General features: G+C 36.5%; 1 protein-coding gene across 4 annotated transcripts in view; it reads left to right on the forward strand.

Moving 5' to 3' along the window:
- nckap5l (NCK-associated protein 5-like) overlaps positions 1-20,049 on the forward strand; it is a 54,278-nt gene extending 34,229 nt beyond the window's left edge. For 2 of the 4 annotated variants that reach the window (XM_005162212.6, XM_005162213.6), the window contains exons 2-12: positions 5,736-5,864; positions 5,952-6,020; positions 6,169-6,207; positions 6,441-6,560; positions 6,909-6,998; positions 7,076-10,170; positions 10,615-10,750; positions 10,834-10,909; positions 13,733-14,032; positions 14,114-14,262; positions 15,892-20,049. In XM_005162212.6, coding sequence (XP_005162269.1) covers positions 5,745-5,864; positions 5,952-6,020; positions 6,169-6,207; positions 6,441-6,560; positions 6,909-6,998; positions 7,076-10,170; positions 10,615-10,750; positions 10,834-10,909; positions 13,733-14,032; positions 14,114-14,262; positions 15,892-16,143 — 4,446 coding nt within the window. In that variant the 5' untranslated portion in view covers positions 5,736-5,744 and the 3' untranslated portion in view covers positions 16,144-20,049. The remainder of the gene's footprint in view (positions 1-5,735; positions 5,865-5,951; positions 6,021-6,168; positions 6,208-6,440; positions 6,561-6,908; positions 6,999-7,075; positions 10,171-10,614; positions 10,751-10,833; positions 10,910-13,732; positions 14,033-14,113; positions 14,263-15,891) is intronic. The other 2 variants (XM_021469964.3, XM_073939001.1) reach the window with 1 other exon arrangement.
- The last annotated feature ends 1,971 nt before the right edge of the window (positions 20,050-22,020 follow it).

Here is a 22,020-nt window from a genome sequence, read left to right on the forward strand (position 1 = left end):
ATCTCTTAAGGAAATGTTGGTTGAATATTGTTTCTCAAGATTTATTCTTTGGCAATTTTATCAATTCTTCTTTACTCCAAGTCAGAATCAGCTTACTCACTCATACATATTTCATTGCTTGTCGGTAATTCACGGTGAAAGGGAAAGATGATCGAGGTTGGTAGTGATCTCTTGAGATTCTGCCCAGCCCTGGCCTCCAGCAATCAGAAAACGGTCAAGCATTAACAACACAGGATGAAAATGGAGCAGAGATATGACACAGTTCCAGCTAATCCAGTATTGCAAATGTTGTGAAACCCACATGTCACCACTAAAGCAGAATATGCAGATTTGACTTCCCTGTTGCTCAAGATCAACATCACACATCTCTTTCAGACACTCATGAGGACCTGAGCGTGACACAGTGAAATCAGAAACAAGAGCACACACTTGGAATAGTAGTTTTACTCTAGCTATATTCTCTCTACAGAAGGCTATCATATAATCCTGCTTTATGGGATATAACATTTCATTTAGGATTTTTGCTTAAGGCTTTGGATTGTTACTTTATTCTATGGTGAGTTTTTTATTTATTATTATTATTTTTTTATTTGTTTTAGGTTATGTTTTATTTAATTTGGTCCCACTTTATATTAAGTGTCCTTAACTACTGTGTACTTACATCAAAAAAAAATAAATACAATGTACTTACTGTGTTTATCATGTATTTGAGAACAATTGTGATGCTTTTGAGTTGGGATAGAGGTTGGGTTATGGACAGGTTTGGTGGTATGGGAAGGTTTAAGGGTGGGTTGAGGTGTAAGGGATGGTCAACAGTGTATTTACAAATGTAATTACAAAAGTTAATTACAGATGTAATTACTTACATGTATTTAATCAAGCATAAGTACACAGTAAATACATGTATTTACACAATAAGTACATTGTAACAAACTATTAATTACTATGTAAGTACATATTAGTTAAGGCCACTTAATATAAAGTGGGACCTTTAATTTTATTTGATTATATTTTGTTTTCTTTAAATTTACTAAAATATATGTAGACTTTTTACCTGAATCTTTGTTTTGAGTGTATTGTTACACTCAAATAACACTCAAGTAACATTCTTGGTTGTATAAACTCAATCTTGAGTCATATGGACAAAAACCCCACCATCATATTATATTATGAATATAGAATGAATATTTTTATAGTATCCTTTACTGTTAAATAAAAATATACATTAAATAAAAAACCCACGTAAATATCACAGTTTAAAAATTAGTACACACCAATTAATATGTTGGAAAAAAAAAGCAGAGAGAGAGTGGAAGAATCAGCAACGGACCTAGAGCAAGGAATCTAACTTGCTTCGCTGTGAGCACCTGTATATAGCAGTGCTATATGTCGGCATACTTTACCACTAGGATATTGGCGCCAACAAAGGGTATAAATGTTAAACAATAAGTAATAAACAGGAAAAATGAAGAGAAACTAGGACTGGGCAATAAAATCAATACCAGTATTTATTGACGGAACACCATTGTCAATTTAGATTTAAAAAAGTTTTGGTATGAAGCGTTATAGTTATATTTAAATGTAAGCTTAAAATAAGCTTAGGGTGTTAGTTTGTCATTTCTTATGGAGGCGCTCGCCACATGGGTACGAAGTGCACATGGTATGCAAGTGATCATTTTCTAGGTACACCAAGTTGAAAAACATCTGAACTTTTCCAAATACCCCAAGCGCTACAACTAACCAATCTACTTCACACTTTGTATGGAATATACACATTTCAATAATAACGGCAGACTAATTACCTCAGACAAACACAAAGCACGAGCTCTCGCTTGTCACCTAGGGTCAGAATAACACCACACATGAAAATGACTGTCATAAAGCAGCAGTGAGGAGATTGTAAATAAAAAAAGGATGTCACCTGAGTGGGTTTTTGGTTTCTTTCCTTGTGCATCCCAGCCACTAGCACCCCATGTGAAATATTTTTTAGCACCGGGGTAATGTAGTCATTCATCTTCGCAATTTGTAATGTTGCAATATGTATTTGTTAAATTATGGTTAGTTCCTTGACTTGAAAGCTCAGATCTGATTATCATAATTTGTTTTGTTTACAGAGTTTGAGGTTTACTGTATCGTTATTATTCACACCTTACAGATGTGAATCTATGTTTACCATTGCACACACTTTGTAACATTTTATTAACCAAGAGTCTCTTAAACACTTAAGTTTATTTTATTAAAAAGAGACAAGCTTTTTTGTTTAAACATTTTGGTTTTGGACTATTATAACTATTTGCCTTAGTAATGTTGGTCACTTAAAATAAGGTGGTTAAATAAAAATCCTTATATTCCTTAATGGATTGTTAAAAAATTCAATAATTATCGATATCGAATGATATGAAACCTGATATCAAAATAATTGTTTTTGCAGTATCGGCCAGCCCTAGGAGTAACATAAAATAATATACAATTTTATTGAAAGTTTGTAGTTTGTCTTTTTTTTTTTGGCAATAACTCATTTAAATTCAAATGATCTTTTTATTCCTTAAGATGTTCAGTGAGAACTCCTATTTTAATGGATATAACTGGATATGGATATAACTGGATAAAATGGTAGAATACACCAAAATATATTAGCTCTATTTACTGAAAAATGGATCAAATATTCATTTTCAAAAGGGAGTGTACTCATTTATGTGGAGGACTGTATATATTATGTAAAACATCTGTTTTGTTAGCAATAAAATACTTTAGGCTATCAAACATTAGTTTGATTTGTAGATTCAAAAATGGATTCAGATGTACATATCTTGAGTATATGTCTTTTCATTTTATTCTGAAGTTTCTTCTAGATGAATAATATAAATGATTTCGTTTTGCAAGACTTAATGTGTCCCGTTATGCTACAAATACATCTTCCTCTATATGGGAAGTCTTGTGTGTTCGTGAATAGAGTCTGTCATGTGAAAGGATCCTCCTGGCACCACAGGAACTACCAGCTCTATAGTGTCGCCTAGAGCCAGTCATAGTGCCGTCCTTTTCTGTTCAAACAGAGCAATGTTTTCTGACCCACTGCGCCCTGCCAACCCTCTGACCCCTATAGCCTTTGTATTCATTTACTCCCAGATATGGAGTTTCCATTTAAGCAATTCACGTCGTCTATAGATAAGCTCGCCACATAAATGAGCTCACAAAATGCTTAGAGGATCAATTATGAATGAGTCCCATGGACATATTGATTTTCGGATTCAATTTTGTAATGATAGTCCATCCGCTGACATCCGGTGTTCGTATTGAAGGTCAAATTAATGGTATAGTGCAGTGGTGGGAATGGGTGGATGAAGGTGACTGGAGGCTACCGCTGTGGTGAAGTTAAAGTCAGTGTGTTTACGTCAACAAAACCCTGAATGCAGTGACGATCTGCCTGTTTGCATATGTAAAACACGTTTAAATGAGAATTTAATATAATTTTAAGTGGTAAATGTTTAATTGAGGCTTTGCGATAAATGGTCGATTTTGGCCACTAAGGTTCTACCTGCACCTGGTATTAAGATGCATTTTTTGAAAATCTCACTCAGTGTCCAATATATACATAAAAGGAGATAATGGAAAGCTATATTGAAAACAACAGCTTTCACTGCTTCTCTATAGATGCAAAACCACATTGAATGCTGTGCGTTTGTCTTACATTCAGAACTGAAGGGAAGATGGTGCTTTTATGTTTAGAGATACGTGAAAATTTGGAAATTTCACTGAATATACATGCTACATCTTTGTGAAACTGCAAAAAAAAAAAAAAAACACTTAAACATACATTTGACTGCAGTTTATTGGTAAAATATTGGCAGGGACTGTTATCGATTAATACAAGTTTATTCTAGTGCAGTTGTTCTGCTTTAAAAGCATCACAAAAGGTTTGGCTAAAGGCTAAAGGTTTGGTAAAGCATCGTTCCACGTTCCATGCGTAAGATATAAAAACAATGTAAAAAACAAGTTAAAAATACGTGGTCACATTGCACTTTTCTCTTACATTTGCTTTTTTTTAAATTAGTTTGGTTTAGTGAATGATTTAGATCAGTGTTCCACTAGTTGATCTGTATGACATGCCCTACCTTCTTGTGGAAGTGTACGAGAAAAATGTGCACCTAAATTGTACAAAACACACGCTTGAGGCTGATTTATATTTCTGCGTCGAGTGATCACCATGACCCACATCACTGTTGGGCGTTGTCGTGCATTTATACTTCTGTGTGCTATTTGTGGTGCACCTCCGAAATGCTAGTTGGCAGTAGGTTTTTATGTTCCTCTATGTCGAGTTTCTTTGTGAGTGTTAGATGTAGCTAAAACTTGCTCATTTAGCGGCAGAAACTGGCGGACGTGCAACAACTTTAATCATAAGTTAAACACAAAACAAACGTTTCCATCTAGAGCTCCTTCACTGGAGTCGACACTTGTAAACACTTGTAAACACTCCATCTGGTTTGCGCGCCCCTCGGTCCCGCCCACACTTGTCAGCGCTACCAAGCCAACCAATCACAGAGCTTGTGCTATGCGTCATTGCGATGTTTAGTTAAATTTTTTGAGATGTGCATATCAGCATTGGCATCAGCCACGGTGAAGGCTATGTGCTGGAGCATACGTGTGCGCTTGACGCAGAAGTATAAATCAGACTTGAGTTTTGTGGCCAATTATTTTTCTAATGAGCCAGGGCTGATTATTTGACACCCCATTGTACCTGTATTGTCCGCTATCACGTCTTCAGAAATACATGAACTTTACCAGCTCTAAATGTGACCTTTTAACGTAATTGGTATTAATCCAGAAAATGAAATTATAAATCAATAAATAAAAATGCTAAAAATAAGGGTATTGAATTGGGGTAGTAGACTAGGTTTTGTATAAAATATATATAATATTTCAGAATCCCTATGCAGACTAAAGAATTATACATTTTTATAGACACTGGAATAGGTGTCTTTCAACAACACTGTTTTTTGTAATCGAAGTTTAAAAGCGGGCCACGGGGATCCATTGCTTTGCCCCACTCAGTAAGTCAGTAGGTCAAGAAACGGCATGATGGCTGGAATCCTCTAGTGTTTTCATTCCTCTTGTGTCTAATCCCTTCTGATGACACTATTAAAGTGAAGATGCGTCTTGCCAGGGACTCAAGTCCTGCTTACTCACTCCCAGCTGTCTCAAAGACTTGATAATCACGCTAACTCTTTTACACCGAGATTTAAAGGCACACCGGTAGTTTGTTTGTTCTGTAACAACTCAGAAAGCATGCAATAATGTTTGGAAAGTAGGTTTACAAGCTGTTCGACCAGTTGCTTTCAGTATGCAAATAAAGGGTTTAAAAGAAAGAATGTCAAATATTTGAAGAAAAGCGTGTCGTTTTTTACTCATTATCACATCAAAGGGAATTCCATAAATAACACTAGTCTTAAGACAAGTTTTGTTATAGTCTCCCAATAGTTGGTTATATACATTATGTAGTAACTTGCTGTTTCAGGCTGTTTAAACACAAGGATCAGTGTTTTATGAGTTTTCACATTTGACTTATAGTTTTCTCTTTATGTTGGGACAGAATCATCTGTATTGAAGACAAGAACATTTGCCACTAATAATCAAAATAGTTTTATTTATAATATTTACCGCACTTTCCTTTCAGTATGGGGTGGGGGAACTATAAAAGAATGCCACACTAAAAATTCTAATCTCTTTGTTCTTGTTAGGTTGAGACAATGTCGGAAGAGGCTCAAAATAGAGTAGATGAGGACTTTGAGTCTGAGGAGGGTGATTTGGAGTCCTATCTAGAGGAAGAGAGTAGCAGTGAGCTTCTGGAGCGAGTGAGAGAACTTCAAGTAAGTGCCATATACTTTCACCAAGAATGCAGTTTTGTTTACTTTTCTTCCTTGACTTGCTGTTTAAACTGGACTATTTTTGTATAGGCAGAGAACTCTGCCCTTTCATTAGCAAACGAGAGTCAGAGAGAAGCATATGAACGATGCTTGGATGAGGTGAGTTGAATGTTGTTCCTTACCAATCTATGCATTTGACTTTTTTAGATATCGGATCGTTTTTCCTAATGCAGACAGTCAATTAGTCAGATAAATAAATAAAATATCCCTGAAAGTACACAATGTTAACATCATGTCTTTGATGTAGGTGGCCAACCATGTTGTCCAGGCTTTACTCAATCAAAAGGTACAAAAATTGTGTTTTTTCTTCAGCAACATGTTTGTAAGGTTTATTTAAACGGCAAAGATAAAAGGTTCTTTTTTATTTAATATGTTTATTAATTTATTATTATTTGTTATAAATAATCGATAATGATGATTTTTTTTTAAATTTGTGGTTGTATATTTTATAACTGCCATGCATATTTTAGCCATATGTTTTTCAGATGATTTATTTAATATTATGAATTATTCTTTTAGGATCTCAGAGAGGAATGCATCAAACTGAAAATGCGTGTTTTTGATTTGGAGAGGCAGAACAGAACACTGTGTGAGCTTCTGCAGGAGAAACTGCACAGTCAGTCTTGTGTACATCAGCAGGTAAATGATTAAAACTTGCAATGGAAAATGCACAGTGCATGCCTTCTAAGTTGATGTTTTTCACAAAACATTCTTCAAACTCCACTGGGATGACCTATTAGGTTTGTTTGCAAATTGGAGAAAATGGCTCAATTAACGTCTTCCTGTTTAATTTCCCTGTGCTCCTCAGGCAGCATTTTTTTTCCCTGTAATTACAAGAAATTTGTTTGTAAATGGGCAAATACCCTTGTTTTACATGCATTCCTGTGATACCCTTGTTGTGCATGAATACTTGGGATGTTCTGCATAATCCAATAATTGATTCATATAATAAGAAGCTTAAGGCTTACCTGATGTTTCTTATCAAAGCAGCCAGGACCCTGTCTGGAGCACATTGGTGAGCTACAGCAGAGTGAATCTACCAAACTGATTGAGGCTCAAAGGAATGCACAGGCCAAGGTAGGAGCCATACACAAAATCTTTGTTGAATCAATCTGAGATGACAAATTCCTTATTCTTAGGATTTGTTTTCACAGGGTAACAGCGAATGTGCACAAAATTCCGTACCCGAGACTCAAGGCTCGTCCACATCCATGGAGGCCATGTCCCCATTCTTGAAGAAGAAAGCACACATTTTGGAGGTTCTCCGCAAACTTGAAGAAACAGATCCACTTCGGTACCATCGTTCCTCTGGCATTCCCTCCATCTGTGACTACAGTCAGGCTCTTGCCTCTAAGGAGGCTGTATTAGCCTGCAGAGACAATACATCCAGGTGCAATGCACCCAAAGCACATTGTTCCCATTCCTGTCCAGATGTTTGCACACATCAGCATTTGAATGGAGGAGAGCACAGCAATGTAAAGTGTGGTAGTTGTAGCACATGTTTGATGCTGTCCAATAAAGATTCCGTCAGCTTAGCCAAGAGTAGCCACAACTGTTGCACTTCAACCCCCATTACCATTGATAACCTCAATTTGGCTCGGCCCGATTTCCAAGAGAATGTGGAAATGCAGAGCCTTGTGAAACCTGCCACAGGTACAAGTGAACTGTTTGTAAACAGGACTTCTGGAGATATGTCGATTCTTTCAGCAGAGCAAGGTCTTATACCGTCAGTTGATCCTCACTCATTAGAAGCCCCTGAATCATACTCAAGATTGACTATTTCAGAAAGAGATCAGCCAAGGGGAGTCTCTGACCATGTGTTGGTAGATACAAGAGAAAAGAATAGGTTGTCTGATCTTCTCCTTGAGTGTCAATCCAACAGGTCAAGCAGCAGCACCTGTAATGAGACTATTTGTGACGATGGCACAATTGATGTGGTGCTGCTAGACTCAGATTTAAAGCACTTAAATGCTATAGCACCTCAAAGGCTTGATAAAGAAGAGTTTGCGACAAAGGATGACTCTGACTGTGTCTATCGAGCCAACATAGCCTCCTCAAAGCTGCCTACTCTTGGACTAAAAGACACACACTGTGAGATTGACAGCAGCGAACAGGTCCACAAAGGTCTGTTATTTTCTCCCAATGAGAATCATACTGCCTCAAAAGTACTGGATGACATCTCTGTACCTGTAAAAGATACCCCATCTGACCCTCAGTCCATTAGATCGAAAGTTGCAGTCAGCCCGAGTCAAGTTTCCTGCCTTAGAGAGGTCAAGGCCTCACCCTCCAAACTGCTCAAGTTCCTTAAGATCCCCACTATTGGAGAACGTACTGCAGTACCTCCACCTCGTCTCAGTCCTCAGTTGACAAGAAGCTCAAAGATTCCTTGCCGGAGCAACAACTATGAGGTGCACAGTTCACCTGTAGCCACACGAAAAGCCACCACGACTGAGAGGCAAAGACAGGTGACCCCTCCAAAATCAGAGTCACACTCTGCTCCAACTTCTCCACCCCAACCTGATGATGTCCCCACACCTTTGCCAAAGGATCTTGGTTGTGGTATCCCTAAAACAAGTCGTGTAGCTAAGCCTACACAAAGTACTCACAATCAGAAAACCCCTCAGAAAATTCCACACTACGAAAATGTCTCAGATATCTCCAAAACGAGCAACACTGATGTATCCCAGCTGCTTGGAGAAGTGAGCTCATCTCTTCAAAATTCCAGCCCTGCTAATGAAGGTGCAAAAGGAAAGCAGACAAAGTTTGGTGTAGAGAGACCAACGAGTCTTAAGCATAAGGAGATCTCACCAGAGTCAGATTCTTCAGACCAAGAGGACAGCTCGGAGAGCCCAGTGTGGCATAAGCAAGTCAATCATCGCAGTCTGCCCAGTCAGTCATCATCCCAGAAGGCTCAGACTGGGATTAGCACTAGATCAAGGAGCCAAGAGAAAAATGAAATGGCAGACAATGATTCACAGAGCTCAGAATCACCTTTTAAAAGGAGCGATCCACCGCCTGTTCCTAAGAAATCAGGGATTGGAAGACATTCAGGTGAGTCAAGTCATTCCTTTAAAGAACGACTGGCTGCACTTGGCAAGTTGAGGAACCCAGATGAGTCTGCAGCATGTCCTCCACTTGCAGAGAAGAAAGAAATCCAGTCTGCTGCAAGCATACCAACAAGAACCACAGATAAAAGCAAAACTGCTGACAGAAACTCTGATTGCAAGTCAGGGGAGTATAGACTTCCTAAAAACACAGATTCAATTGAGGACAAATCATACCATTCAGGTCATTATGATGGTGCTGTTTCAAAACAACCGGGAGCCTTCCAGCATGTTGAGCAAACTGTCAGGTCTCTTCCGTCCAACACGTTAATCTCCAAACTTGAACACGAATCCCCTAGAACATTCATAGCCAAGCAAGAGAGCCCGAAATCTAAGATGCACCAACCGTCTGCTAACCTAGAAGCAGCACAGGCTTTGCGTAGCTATGCTAAGAGTACAACTCCCCATAGCCTTTCATATAACGGAAAAAATGTTGCTAGTCCCCATAGTAGCAGCCCCAATAAAATCCCTCTCAAGTCACCAACTAAAACTGTGCCACCCTCTATGAACCGAGAAGGGAAACCTACTCCAGAGTTTCAAAGGTACATGTCCAAATCTGAAGACAGGAGCCATCTCAGGGCCAATAAAAAGAAGAATTCTTCCTATGGAGAGAGTCTTCCTCCGCCGCCACCAAGGCCGGTAGAGGCCGTTGAAGAAAAGAGGCACTCGGCCCCCAGTCCTCAGTCTTCTATTGAGCAAAAGGTCATGAAGGGCATTGAGGAAAATGTGCTGAAGCTGCAAGAGCAAGACAAAGGTCAGGTGGTCGAGGTCAAGCAAAAGGCTTCCAATGGAATCGCCAACTGGTTTGGTCTCAGAAAAAGCAAGCTTCCAGCTCTTAGCCGTAAACCAGAAACCTCGAAAGTGAAAGATGACAAGAGAGAATGGAAACTCAATATATCCAAGGATTCCAAGGGGGCTGCGAAGAAACCTGAGAGTGAGAGCCTAAACATTTCAATGCTGATTGAGAAGGCAGAGGGCTTGCATAAAGCTCTTGAAGAAGAACGGGCTTATGTGAATGGAGTGGCGTTGGACCGTCAAGGAAAGGGACATTCATGTGAGGTAGTGATGGACCAAGCCCAAGGTCAGCTGTCTGTGATGTATAGAGGAGTGCCATCTGACAACTTCATGCAGCAACTTCTGAACCGGTCAGTACAAAACAACTTAGTGTCTTGTTGTTTTGACATTTAAAGATGGCCAATAACTTTTTTATTTTTTTTGCATTAGTCAGAAAAGCAACCCACAAATTAAAGGCCAAATTAGTTCATTCATAGTTGTAGTTCAGGTTTGTAAGTGATGAAAGGTATTTGAAATAACTTCTGAGTGAGTAAGGTGAGAAAATATGCTTCGAGACATAATTTGTATATGATTTGTAAGTCATCTGTTTGAGTTACTGGGAATTTGCGTCATTGTAAAGGCTGGGCTTTTTGGATTGGCTTAATAAATTTAAATGCATGAATTTGATTACAACCAAAATGTAAAATTTACTTTTATTTAAAAGTTTCTTTTTAAATTTTTTAATTTTTTTTTTTTTTACCAAACAACAACTAAGGGTGTATTGACATTCATTTTTTTTTTACTTTTTCCACAAGGGTTGATGGGAAGGATACTAGTGGCATCAGTATGGCACATAGACGTCTCTCATTTGACTGTAAATCCAGACCTGTTTTTAGTCACCAGAGTGCTGCCATTGCTAGTCAGACACGAAGCAGTGATGACATGGAAAAGGTAAGTTCAATTCTTTATTGTAGTACGTGTTGTTTTTGCACTTGGCAATACTTTTAATGTTACCTCGGCTATTTTTTTCACAGGTCTCTGCATTACTAAGTAAAGACGTCACGTCGGACGACAACCTGGCTGAGACAATTCATCATGAACACTTTGCAGGTCAGGCACTAGTACAATGCATGACATCATGGCTTTCAGTGTTCCCAGAGGCAGGAATTTTGACCGATTAGCATGTAGCAGCAAAAACGGGTTTTAACCTGTCATTGATGATGAGTAATCTAGGTGCGTCTGAATTTTCTCTGGCTTCCATATGCAAGTAATCCGGTAACATCTGTGTAGCACACATTTTATTGCTTATATACTTAGAGTGTGATGGTTTGTTACCTGGTTACATTGCCTTATAAATAAACATTTTTAATACATTTTTAGTTATATATTTTATATATAAATGCAGTTATATAATAATCAGAGGTGGAAAGAGTAATAAAATATGCTACTCAAGTAAAAGTGCTGTTACTTCCAAAAAATTCCAGTAAAAAATCACTCATTAAAAATGTACTCATGAGTAAAGAGTAACTACATTGTCCGTAGTGTATGTGTGTGAATGAGTGTGTATGGATGTTTCCCAGAGATGGGTTGCAGTTGGAAGGGCATCCGCTGCGTAAAACATATGCTGGATAAGTTGGCGGTTTATTCCTCTGTGGCGACCCCAGATTGATAAAGGGACTAAGTTGAAAATGAATGAATGAATGAAAAATTAAAGACCAATAACAAAAAATAAATAATTATTTTAAATATTTTACAGATTATCCTATGTAACAATTTAAACAAATTCACTAGTTCTAATGCAACATTTGCTATGTTACCTAAATTGTGCACAAAAAACGTTGCTCCAAGTCTCTATTAATATCTAATCCTGGTGCAAACAAACCATAGCAATGTTACGAACACAGTTGGGCAAGTTACTTCCAAATTGTAATACATTATATTTTCCTAGTTACTGTCTTTTTTTTTACAATATTAATAATATTACAATATTAATCTCTCAAAAATGTGTTACACTCCTTTTGTATTACTTTTAGGTTACTTTAACCAAAATTACCACAGAAGTATGACTATTTTCAGCCAGTGCTTCACACAGAGATCTGATCATTTCACATCTTTTGTTTAAACTGTATGTAATAATCAATATTGTTTGTTAATTGCAATCATATTCACATACATATATATACTTGTGTGTGTGTTTGCAATTGATACATTGCAAACTATAAATAATGATAATAAAAGTGAAATTTCCCTTTTATTTATTTAATATATTTATATTTTGCTTTTGCTTTTAATGCGGATACATCAATTATTTGTTATTTACATTTGAATAATTTTTTGTTGTATATTATTTTATGTTTTATTACAATTAATAGTTATCAATAAATATATATTATTATAGTATATCTAATAGTCAAATTCCTCCTTTAGTTACAGAGATTTATTTTTTGTCTGTATTAAATGTTTATTTTTTTATCATTTATATTATTAAGATTGACATTACTACTAAGATAAAATATACAGTTGAAGTCAGAATTATTAGCCCCCTGTTTATTTTTTCCCCTAATTTCTATTTAACGGAGAGAAGATTCATTCATTAGTTTTCTTGTCGGCTTAGTCCCTTTATTAATCCGGGGTAGCCACAGCGGAATGAACCGCCAACTTATCCAGCAAGTTTTTAAACAGCGGATGCCCTTCCAGCCGCAACCCATCTCTGGGAAACATCCACACACACATTCACACTCACACACTCATGCACTACGGACAATTTAGCCTACCCAATTCACCTGTACCACATGTCTTTGGACTGGGGGGGGGAAACCGGAGCACCCAGAGGAAACCCACGCGAAAGCGGGGAGAACATGCAAACTCCACATAGAAACGCCAACTGAGCCGAGGTTCGAACCAGCAACGTTCTTGCTGTTAGGCGACAGCACTACCTACTGCGCCAATATATTTCTAAACAATAGTTTTAATATCATTAAGGCCAAATGTAATGATAACATTTCTAATAACTGATTTATCTTTGCCATGATGACAGTAAATAATATTTGACTAGATATTTTTTCAAGACACTTCTATACAGTTTAAAGTGACCTTTAAAGACTTAACCAGGCAGGTAACTAGGCAGGTTAAGGGTAATTAGGCAAGTTATTGTATAACGATGGTTTGTTCTGTAGACTATCGAAAAAAAAATTAGCTTAAAGGGGCTGATAATTTTGTCTTAATAATTAAGACAAGTTATTAATTATTTATTAATTATTTTTCTTTTTTAAATATTTCTCAAATGATGTTTAACAGAGCAAGGAAATTTTCACAGTATGTCTGATAATATTTTTCCTTCTGGAGAAAGTCTTATTTGGTTTATTTCAGCTAGAATAAAAGCAGGTTTCAGTTATTTAAAAAAAACATTTTAAAGTCAAAATTATTAGCCCCTTTAAGCTATGTTTTTTTTTTTAACGATAGTCTACAGAACAAACCATCATTATACAATAACTTGCCTAATTACCCTAACCTGCCTAGTTAACCTAGTTAAGCCTGTCACTTTAAATGTCACTTTAAGCTGTATAGTGTAAGTGTCTTGAAAAATATCTAGTAAAATATTATTTACTGTCATCATGGCAAAGATAAAATATATCAGTTAATTGAAATAAATGTGTTAAAGAAATCTTTTCTCCGTTAAACAGAAATTGGGGAAAAAATAAACAGGGGGGCTAATAATTCAGGGGGTGTAATAGTTCTGACTTCAACTGTATATATGTGTACAGTATATATATTTCACCTACAGATTTATTTACTTAAAACAAAATAATACTTTAATGTAATTCATATTATTATTTGTGTGCACAGTAATCATCATATATAAATAATCTTCATATATTATAAATTAAATCAATGTATAAAAATGGATATAATATTGAAGCTCCTCTCTTTCAGGATCTGGAATCTCCACACACACTCTTGACAGCGGCATCGGCACCTTCCCTCTTCCAGACTACAGTGCAAACGCTGGTTGTAAAAGCATCCCAAAAGGAAAGGCCCACGGGGAGAGTGACCCTTCTCATCTCCAGCCCAAACACGCATCAGGGATGAAGATGTCCCACAAAGCCTGGAGCCTGGAGAGAGAGTTGTCATCATTAGAGGAGGATTATATGGGCGGTCAGGACATGGACCACCACACCAGCACTATAGAAAACAAGATTCCCTCCAGCCAGATTGCAAACATAGTTCATGATGGTATTTATCAGTTATCGGAGAAAAAAATTAAATCTACACAGAGTTTCTAGTGCCTCCATTTCTCAAGTTGTTTTTTTTCAGGCACTGATATCTGTGGAGCCCCTATGAAATTAGGCCCCACAAAGAACTGGACTTTCCCAAACCTCAAAGCATCTGCGGAGTCAACTGAGGTTTATCTGGGTGTTGGAGACGCAGTGGAGCCGGTGACTCACAAGAGTTCATTTAAGAGGGTGAGCGTCACTTTATAGCATGAAAGAACAACCACAACAACGTAATTCACTTATCTGCTTTATTCAAAATGTTTGAAATTGTCTGCGCCAAGAGCCTAGAGGTTAAGTGCGTCAATACAAAGCACTGTGGTGCTCACAGCGACCTGAGAATGATTCCTGGCTCCAGGTCCTTCGACGATCTGTCTCCTCTCTCTCTGCTCCCCACACATTCGTGTCTTCACTCCACTGCATACCTGTCAACATTGGGATGATAAAATATGGGATTACAGTGAAACACAAATTAGTTGTACTAAAAATAGAACACGCCAAGATGGACATGTTTACATATTACAAATTATTACGTATTACATACAATTGTATTTGTCTGTTTAAAGACACACCCAAATGCCAAAGTGTCCACTTTCACTCCTCTTCAAATCACATATAATTCATGAAATTCATGAATTCATGAGGTTAAATTGGATCGATGCAGAGCTTTAATAGAAAAGAATTGAATGTGGCTGTTTTTTATATCAATTTCAACGGACTTTCAAGCCAAAATAAAGCGAAAACATTCGTTTGGGTAGCTCTTGTAATTGAATCACATTTTGGATCGACTCTGTGTGGATTCTACTTGAAAAATATGTAAGAAATATAGGGAAATACTTAAACGGTATGATAGTGGTATATAAGAGTAAAATATGGGAAAACCCTGGCAAAAACAGGAGGGTTTAGAGGTATGATCCACTGTCCTGGCTGTTAAAGGTGACAATTTTTTTTTTTTTTTTTTTGAAAGTTTGGGGTCGGTTATTTCTTTTAAAATGTTGAAATTTCTCCTATTCTCACTAAAGCTCTGTGTATTTGATCAGAATTATAATAAAAACAGTATTATTCTGAATTATTATTATAATTTAAAACAACTTTCTTGTGAAAGTGACATGTATTCCTGTAATTTTTAAAAGCTGAATTTTCAGTAGGCTTCAGTATCACATAGTTATTCAGAAATCAATGTTTAGATGAATGTGATGGAATAAAAATGGACTTTTCATTTGCTTACACAAAGACAATTGTTTTAATTTTGTATAGTGTGAAAACATTAATATTATTATTATTTTTTTACTTATTTTTATTAGAGAATTGCATGGAGTACAATGCTCTCACACAAACACACACACACACACACACACACACACACACACACACACACACATATATAAAATATTTTAGATGAAATCTGAGAGCTCTCTGACCCTTAATAGACAGCAAGGGTCAGGAGATGTTTAAAGTCCAGAAAAGGAAACAAAAACATTCAACGTGACATTCAGTGGTTCAACTGTTACTGTGCAAAGCTCGAACAACACATTTGTGTGCAAACAAAAACTCTAAAAACATCGTCGCCTATGTCTTCTCTTCAGCCACGTCAGGTCATGGTTCACATTTCCTGTGATGCTTGTGTGCTGTGCTTCTAAATCTGATGGCAATATGTTTTATCATATTTGTAACTCAAGAAATATGCTTAAAAAAAGCTTTTTAGGATCACTTCAAATATAGGACCTTGCAGTGACCTCAGAATTTCAGAAAATGATCTCTAATTTACTGCATTATGGCATACATTTCAGTGTTACTCATAGCATATTTTTATATTCGTAGCGCAACAAGACTAGTGATTCAGTGGCCAGTCGTGAGGGAGATCCAAGAAGTCTTCCTCAGCCCAGTCAGACACGCAGAGTCAAGAGCCGCATTCCTGGAAACCCTGAGCTGGTGCGGGACACTGGTCTGGAGCTGGTAAGAGAGCGACCCGACGACGGCCTGTCCCCAAACCACCCGCAGGTCCTAGAGACGCCCGAGTCTCTGAGCGATTCCCTCTACGACAGCCTGTCCTCGTGTGGCAGTCAAGGCTGAGCGAATGATAACCAGGTACCATCCCTTTTTTTCTAACCCCCACCCCTGGATTCTTGTGACGCTTCAGATATTTTCCGAAGGTGGACGCTTACAGGATAACCCATTTTTTTTGACCGTGAAACCCCCCTGCTTACACAAAATACCCACGTTTCTATCCTGATGGTCGGAAGAAGGACTTCTTTTTTTTTTTTTTGTTCCAGTGTGTTTGTGGTGGTGTCATTTAAGCCCATTATACTGACTTTTCATCATCTCATTCGTGCTCTCTGTTTCAAGTGGTAGCAAAAGTAGTGATGTTCCGCTCATGTTGTCGTTCGGTTACATTTTCGAGAACGAAATCCAAGCTCAGTCTTCCAGTTTTTAATCTCACAGAATGTTCTGGTTCTCATCAGTGCACACATCTTTGGTAACATTTGTGTAAAGTTATTGGAAAGTGAATGTTAATATATGTGATTTTTTTTATTTTTATTATTGTTAATTTAATATGCATATTTCATGAAAAAAAAAAAAAACGCATTTGTGTAAAATTCGCATCAGCCGTAGATTTTGATTCATTGTGATTAAAAGAAGAAAAAAGCGAGTAGCAGCAACACACAGTAAGTGCGATCCATATAAGACAGAGCTACAGTGTTCCATGGTGAATTCTATTTATTTATTTTCTTTGAATAGTGTGGTAAGACAAGACCACCCTTTATTGGTTACTCCTATTCAAACGTACTGTGCCTGATATCTCTTTTGTTTGTTTGTTTTACTGTTTGTGTACTTGTCTTGATGTGTGTTTATAGGTTAGTTTGTTCTCCAGATCTGCCCGTGACGTTTTGTTTGTTACATTTTGATTTTAGGGTGTGTTCACACTTAATTTGAACAAATGTAAGTTTATTTGAACAAGTCTGAACGCTGCCTGCTGAACCTTGGAGCACACCAAATGAGCTGACTCTGCTCCGCTTTGACTGAAATGTGAATGCAACACCAACCAAAGACATCTAAACAAACCAAAAACAGAACATGATGTCACACAGAAAGGACAGACTGCTCAATAAGGATAATTTTTTACACCATAGTCACACAATGTTGGCTGTTAGTATATAAGACTGTTTCCGCCACAAACATAAAATGACAAAAAAAGTAATTTGTCTGACTTTTTTTCTGAGAATTGCATTTCGATTTTACATTTGCTAGTTAAGACGGCTGCACGATTTGGAGAAAAAAGTCAAATTGCGATTTATCTGATCAAAATTTCGATTTGCGATTTAAAATGTGATTTACAACCATTACATAAAAGAGCTACAGGTTTTAAAACCGCTTAAACATTGTTGTCATTTTTGTCAAATAAAGTTGTTAGGTCAGTTTTTATGACTAATTGAGAATGAAACTATTATTTTAAACTTTTACATTTAGATTGTGTTACATTTTTTACATTGATTGAGATAATGTGCTTACGAACTTTCAGAACTTTCAAAAACAATATGCTTTACAATATTTAATTAAATGAATATCGCAGATTTTATGTTTTGATTTTGCGATTTCGGTTTAAAAAGGATTAATCATGCTGGCCTACTGCAAGATATATATTTTTAAGGCATTGAGTTATGAAATAAATATTGAGAATTGGCTACATTTCTGATCTCTTTCCTCATAACTATAATTTCTAAACTCATAATTGCGAATTATTGAAATCTATGCACTAGGACTCGGAACTTGGGATGCTCGAAACGCAGTGGCAATATATATTGGCTCACTGCCCACAAGGCTATCGGCAGTGTTGGGGAACGTTACTTTAGACAGTAATGCATTACAATATTGAGTTACTTCCCAAAAAAGCAACTAGTTGGATTACTTAGTTACTTTTTATGGTGAGTAATGCGTTTTGTTACTTTTGAGTTACTTTTGCATTTTTCAGACCTGGCTGAGGCTTGATCTCCTTCAAAACTTGAAGGTTTTTTTCTGCTTTTTTTTTTTTTTTAAAGAGGAGCTCTGCAATTCACAACGCACTGTATAATCTTCATTTACCTTTAAAAAGCTAATTAAAAAAATGAATGTAGGATAATGTTATCTTTGGAGAACTTCCTGACCCTATACAAGCCATATTTACAGAATAACGAATAAAACTTAAGCAATGCATTTGCTACTTTTCTACTTTTTGTCTTATAAAAAGATAAAATCACTGCCATTCAGATAATCCTCTTTTCCTTTTCTTCCATGTGTTCAAAATAATGAGACTATTTCCTAATTTCCTATTTCCTGACTACATTCACTTTAATTCAGCAATTTATTTTTTAAAAAGCGAATTAACTAACTTAAAAAGTAACTCGCATTACATTTTATAAAGTAACTCAAATTTCATTATTTAGTTTTTAAAAGTAATGCCTTACTTTACTCGTTACTTAGAAAAGTAGTATTATCACCTAACCCAAGTTACTAGTAATGCGTTCCCCCAACACGAGCTATCAGCGCAGACATAAAGTCCATTTCTAAGGGAATTAAAAAAAGACAAATACAAGTCTGTTTCTTACTATTCTGACTTACAACACAATTGTGAGAAAAAAGTGACGATTATCTGTTTTATGCAGTGGCGGAAACAAGATTCCTCACATCATAGTTTAATCCAGGCATCGTAATCATGTCTCCATTGCTCAGATCTACATTTCTGTGTTCAGTTGAGGAATTCCTGCCCCTCTTTTCACTCCTTTAAACCTTTATAAGCTACTTTGAGTTCTCAACTGATCAAAATGGCATCATCTGTATGTTTATCCCAACACACAACATTGTTTGGATGTCTGATGAGTACTTTCACCAAAAAAAAAAGTCATTGAAGCCGTTGTTTTGGTTTTGTTTCTTACGGTTCAGTCTTAAAAATGACAGTATATATTTAATGTTTTTTGGTCCGGACCAAAGTGTGAACGCACCCTTAAAGAAACTTGAGCTCATGACCTGATTCTGAACTGTTTTGTTGGGTCACTCAGCGAAATTTAACAAAGCTTGTCTCTGGTTGACCAGACATGAAAGAAAAACCAACCAATTCGGAAAAAGGTGGCTGATGATTTCTGTCGACATAACGCTGACTCTGCCTTACGCATCTTTCCACAGCTGTTAGAAATGAACCTTCAGCCGGCCGGCTTTCATGTTGGGAACTCAGCATTTCTTTGGGAAATGGTTGTGATTTTATTCATTTTTCCCCCCACAAATCCATTGGATTTCTTCAGGCTAAAGCATTTTGGCACGATTCAAGTCAAGGTGCGTTGCATGCGTTTGACGATGCTAATCCTGCAAAATGGATTACAGGCAAAAATAAATCAATAACTAAACTTTCCATTTTTCAAGTGGTTGCTCAAAAAGCCATAGATTAGTAGTACAGTCTGAATCCTTTCTAATCTGTGCTGACCTCAATAGCTGTTTTTATGAAACCACCACAACAAAAGACTTAATTAGAAACATTCCCTGACATATATGCTTATAAATACACACACACACACACACACACACACACACACACACACACACTTTGTCATCCAACAGCCTGTGCAAGATTTTTTGTAGAGGTAAATGAATTTTATAGTCAATCTTATACGCATGTCACTCTCTTGATTTGTCACAAAATTATTTTTATTTTTACATGTTTTTTTGTTTTTTTATAAGTAGTTTGTGTTCTTATCGTAGTTCCCTGATTTGCCTGCCGTTATAACCTTTGTTATTTACTTTGTTGTAATTGTCAGGAATATTTCATATTAGTTTGGTATGTTTACAAAAGAATTTATGATGAAGTTGTTAATATATCTGTAAAATGTTTATATAAGGTGCTATCTGATTTTTGTTTTCACTCTGTCCTGCAAAAGCCATAAATGTGTTTTCATAATCTCCTTTCTAAGCAATCGCCATCACTCATGCAACTCAATAAAAAACCTTTTTAAGTATGCTTTGTGTGTAAGCTTTCGTTTTTGTGAAGGGATATTTATTGGAAATAAAGAGTTTTGTGATGTATAAGGGTCAAAGATGACACATTTTGGTGTTTACAGCTGTCTACTGTTTCAAATACACGGCTTAAAAATCAGGTAACACTTTAAAACAGGGGTCATCAATCTCGATCCTGGAGGGCCGGTGTCCCTGCATTGTTTAGCTCCAACTTGCCTCAACACACCTGCCTGGGTGTTTCAAGTATACCTAGTAAGACCTTGATTAGCTTGTTCAGGTGTGTTTGATTAGGGTTGGAGCTAAAATCTGCAGGACACCGGCCCTCCAGGAACAAGTTTGGTGACCCCTGCTTTGGAATAATGCTCCATTAATTAATAATTATAGATATTTACATTAGATGTTGCCTACAATATTGGTGTCTATTGGAAGGAATGGGTCAATAGAGCCGCCATTTTAGGACAGGGTAGTGCTCATTTTGAAAATGAACGTGGGGCCTAGGTGCAGTGGAGGACTGGCCAGCCAGAGATATATACACATGTATACATATATCTATGATCAGGAGTTTCCCAGTGGTCAGTATGCAAATATTTATTTAAATAACAAAAATTATAATTTTACATCACTTTTCTACAGTGATGGATAAGTGAGCGCATTGGTATTGCCGACAATTAAAGAGCACGTGTTTATGTGCATGGAAATGTATTATCCTCCCTCCCTGTTAAATTTGATCTAATATGAAGATGAGACAAAAAAAAATAAATGAATAAATAAATTGATCAAATATGGTTTCTGAAACACAACCCTCTCCTGCTTTTACTTCTCATTCTAATGGAGGGAGCGATTCATTTGTGAATGAATCTCCGTTATGAACGACTCGTTCCTAAAAGTTTCTGGCACCGCAGTGTCTTGTCATATTTAATTTATATTGTTTGCTGATTTTGTTCCACAAAACTAGGTTAAGTCTAGTATTTAGTGCCAGTTGGTGCTTCTTTGCCTTTTGGTCAGTGCATTAAGAGACTGTTATCATCAATAACCTTACTTGTTTACCACAAAAGTTTGAAACGTATAAAAACATAAAAACCGAAATCTTACCTATGAAGTGTTCTGCCTTTATGTTTTGTTTTCTTTGTTTGCTCGTTACTACACCCATACACAGCATCTTCACATTGGATTTAGTCTTGACTAGTGCGGTTGAATGGCATTTGTCATAGGAGCACTGTACAAATGTGGCGGCACTGTTGACACATGCTCAGGGCCTGTATGTGATATTTACAGTATACATCTATGGTTAATGGGATGTATTTACTAACATAAGCAAACAATACACTTATTACAGTATTATTATTTCTTTGTTAATGGTAGTTAATGTAAATAAAGTTGCTCAATGTTAGTATATGTAACTGTGATTAAAAATACTGTGCTGTATTGATTATACTTGATGTGTTAACTAACATTAACTAATGGATCATTTTTTTAAGTCCTAATTCAAAAATATGTGAAATGATTTTCCACCATCATTCAGTATAACAGATATTCTTATGTAAAAAATGATCAACGTTTTCGGACTAGTACTTATTAAGATATTTAAAGGACTAAACTAACCAAAATGTGTCATTTTAAATGATTTATTAAATGTCAAATGGGTAAAATCTAGCTGTTTGAAGGATAGTAGCAAAGTATAAAGATTTATCTTGACATTTACCTACAGTAATATTTTTGGGCTGAATTGTGATCTTTTAATGAGAGAGGGAGAGCTACTTAATGTTTTGATGCTTGTAAACCTTTTTTATATGTTGACCCATATTTATAATGACAGAATACGTCTTTATTTACTAAGATTGATTCTGGTGCCCCCAGTGGCCAAAAGAAGGATGTCCAAGCTACTTGTTTAATGATTAAAACGATTGTGAATAAAAAATATTACATTATTTCAGGATTGTTTGAGGGCAAAGCATAGTAATGTTTGCTTTT

Source organism: Danio rerio, chromosome 23 (assembly GCF_049306965.1).
Source record: "Danio rerio strain Tuebingen ecotype United States chromosome 23, GRCz12tu, whole genome shotgun sequence".
Classification (NCBI taxonomy): domain Eukaryota; kingdom Metazoa; phylum Chordata; class Actinopteri; order Cypriniformes; family Danionidae; genus Danio; species Danio rerio.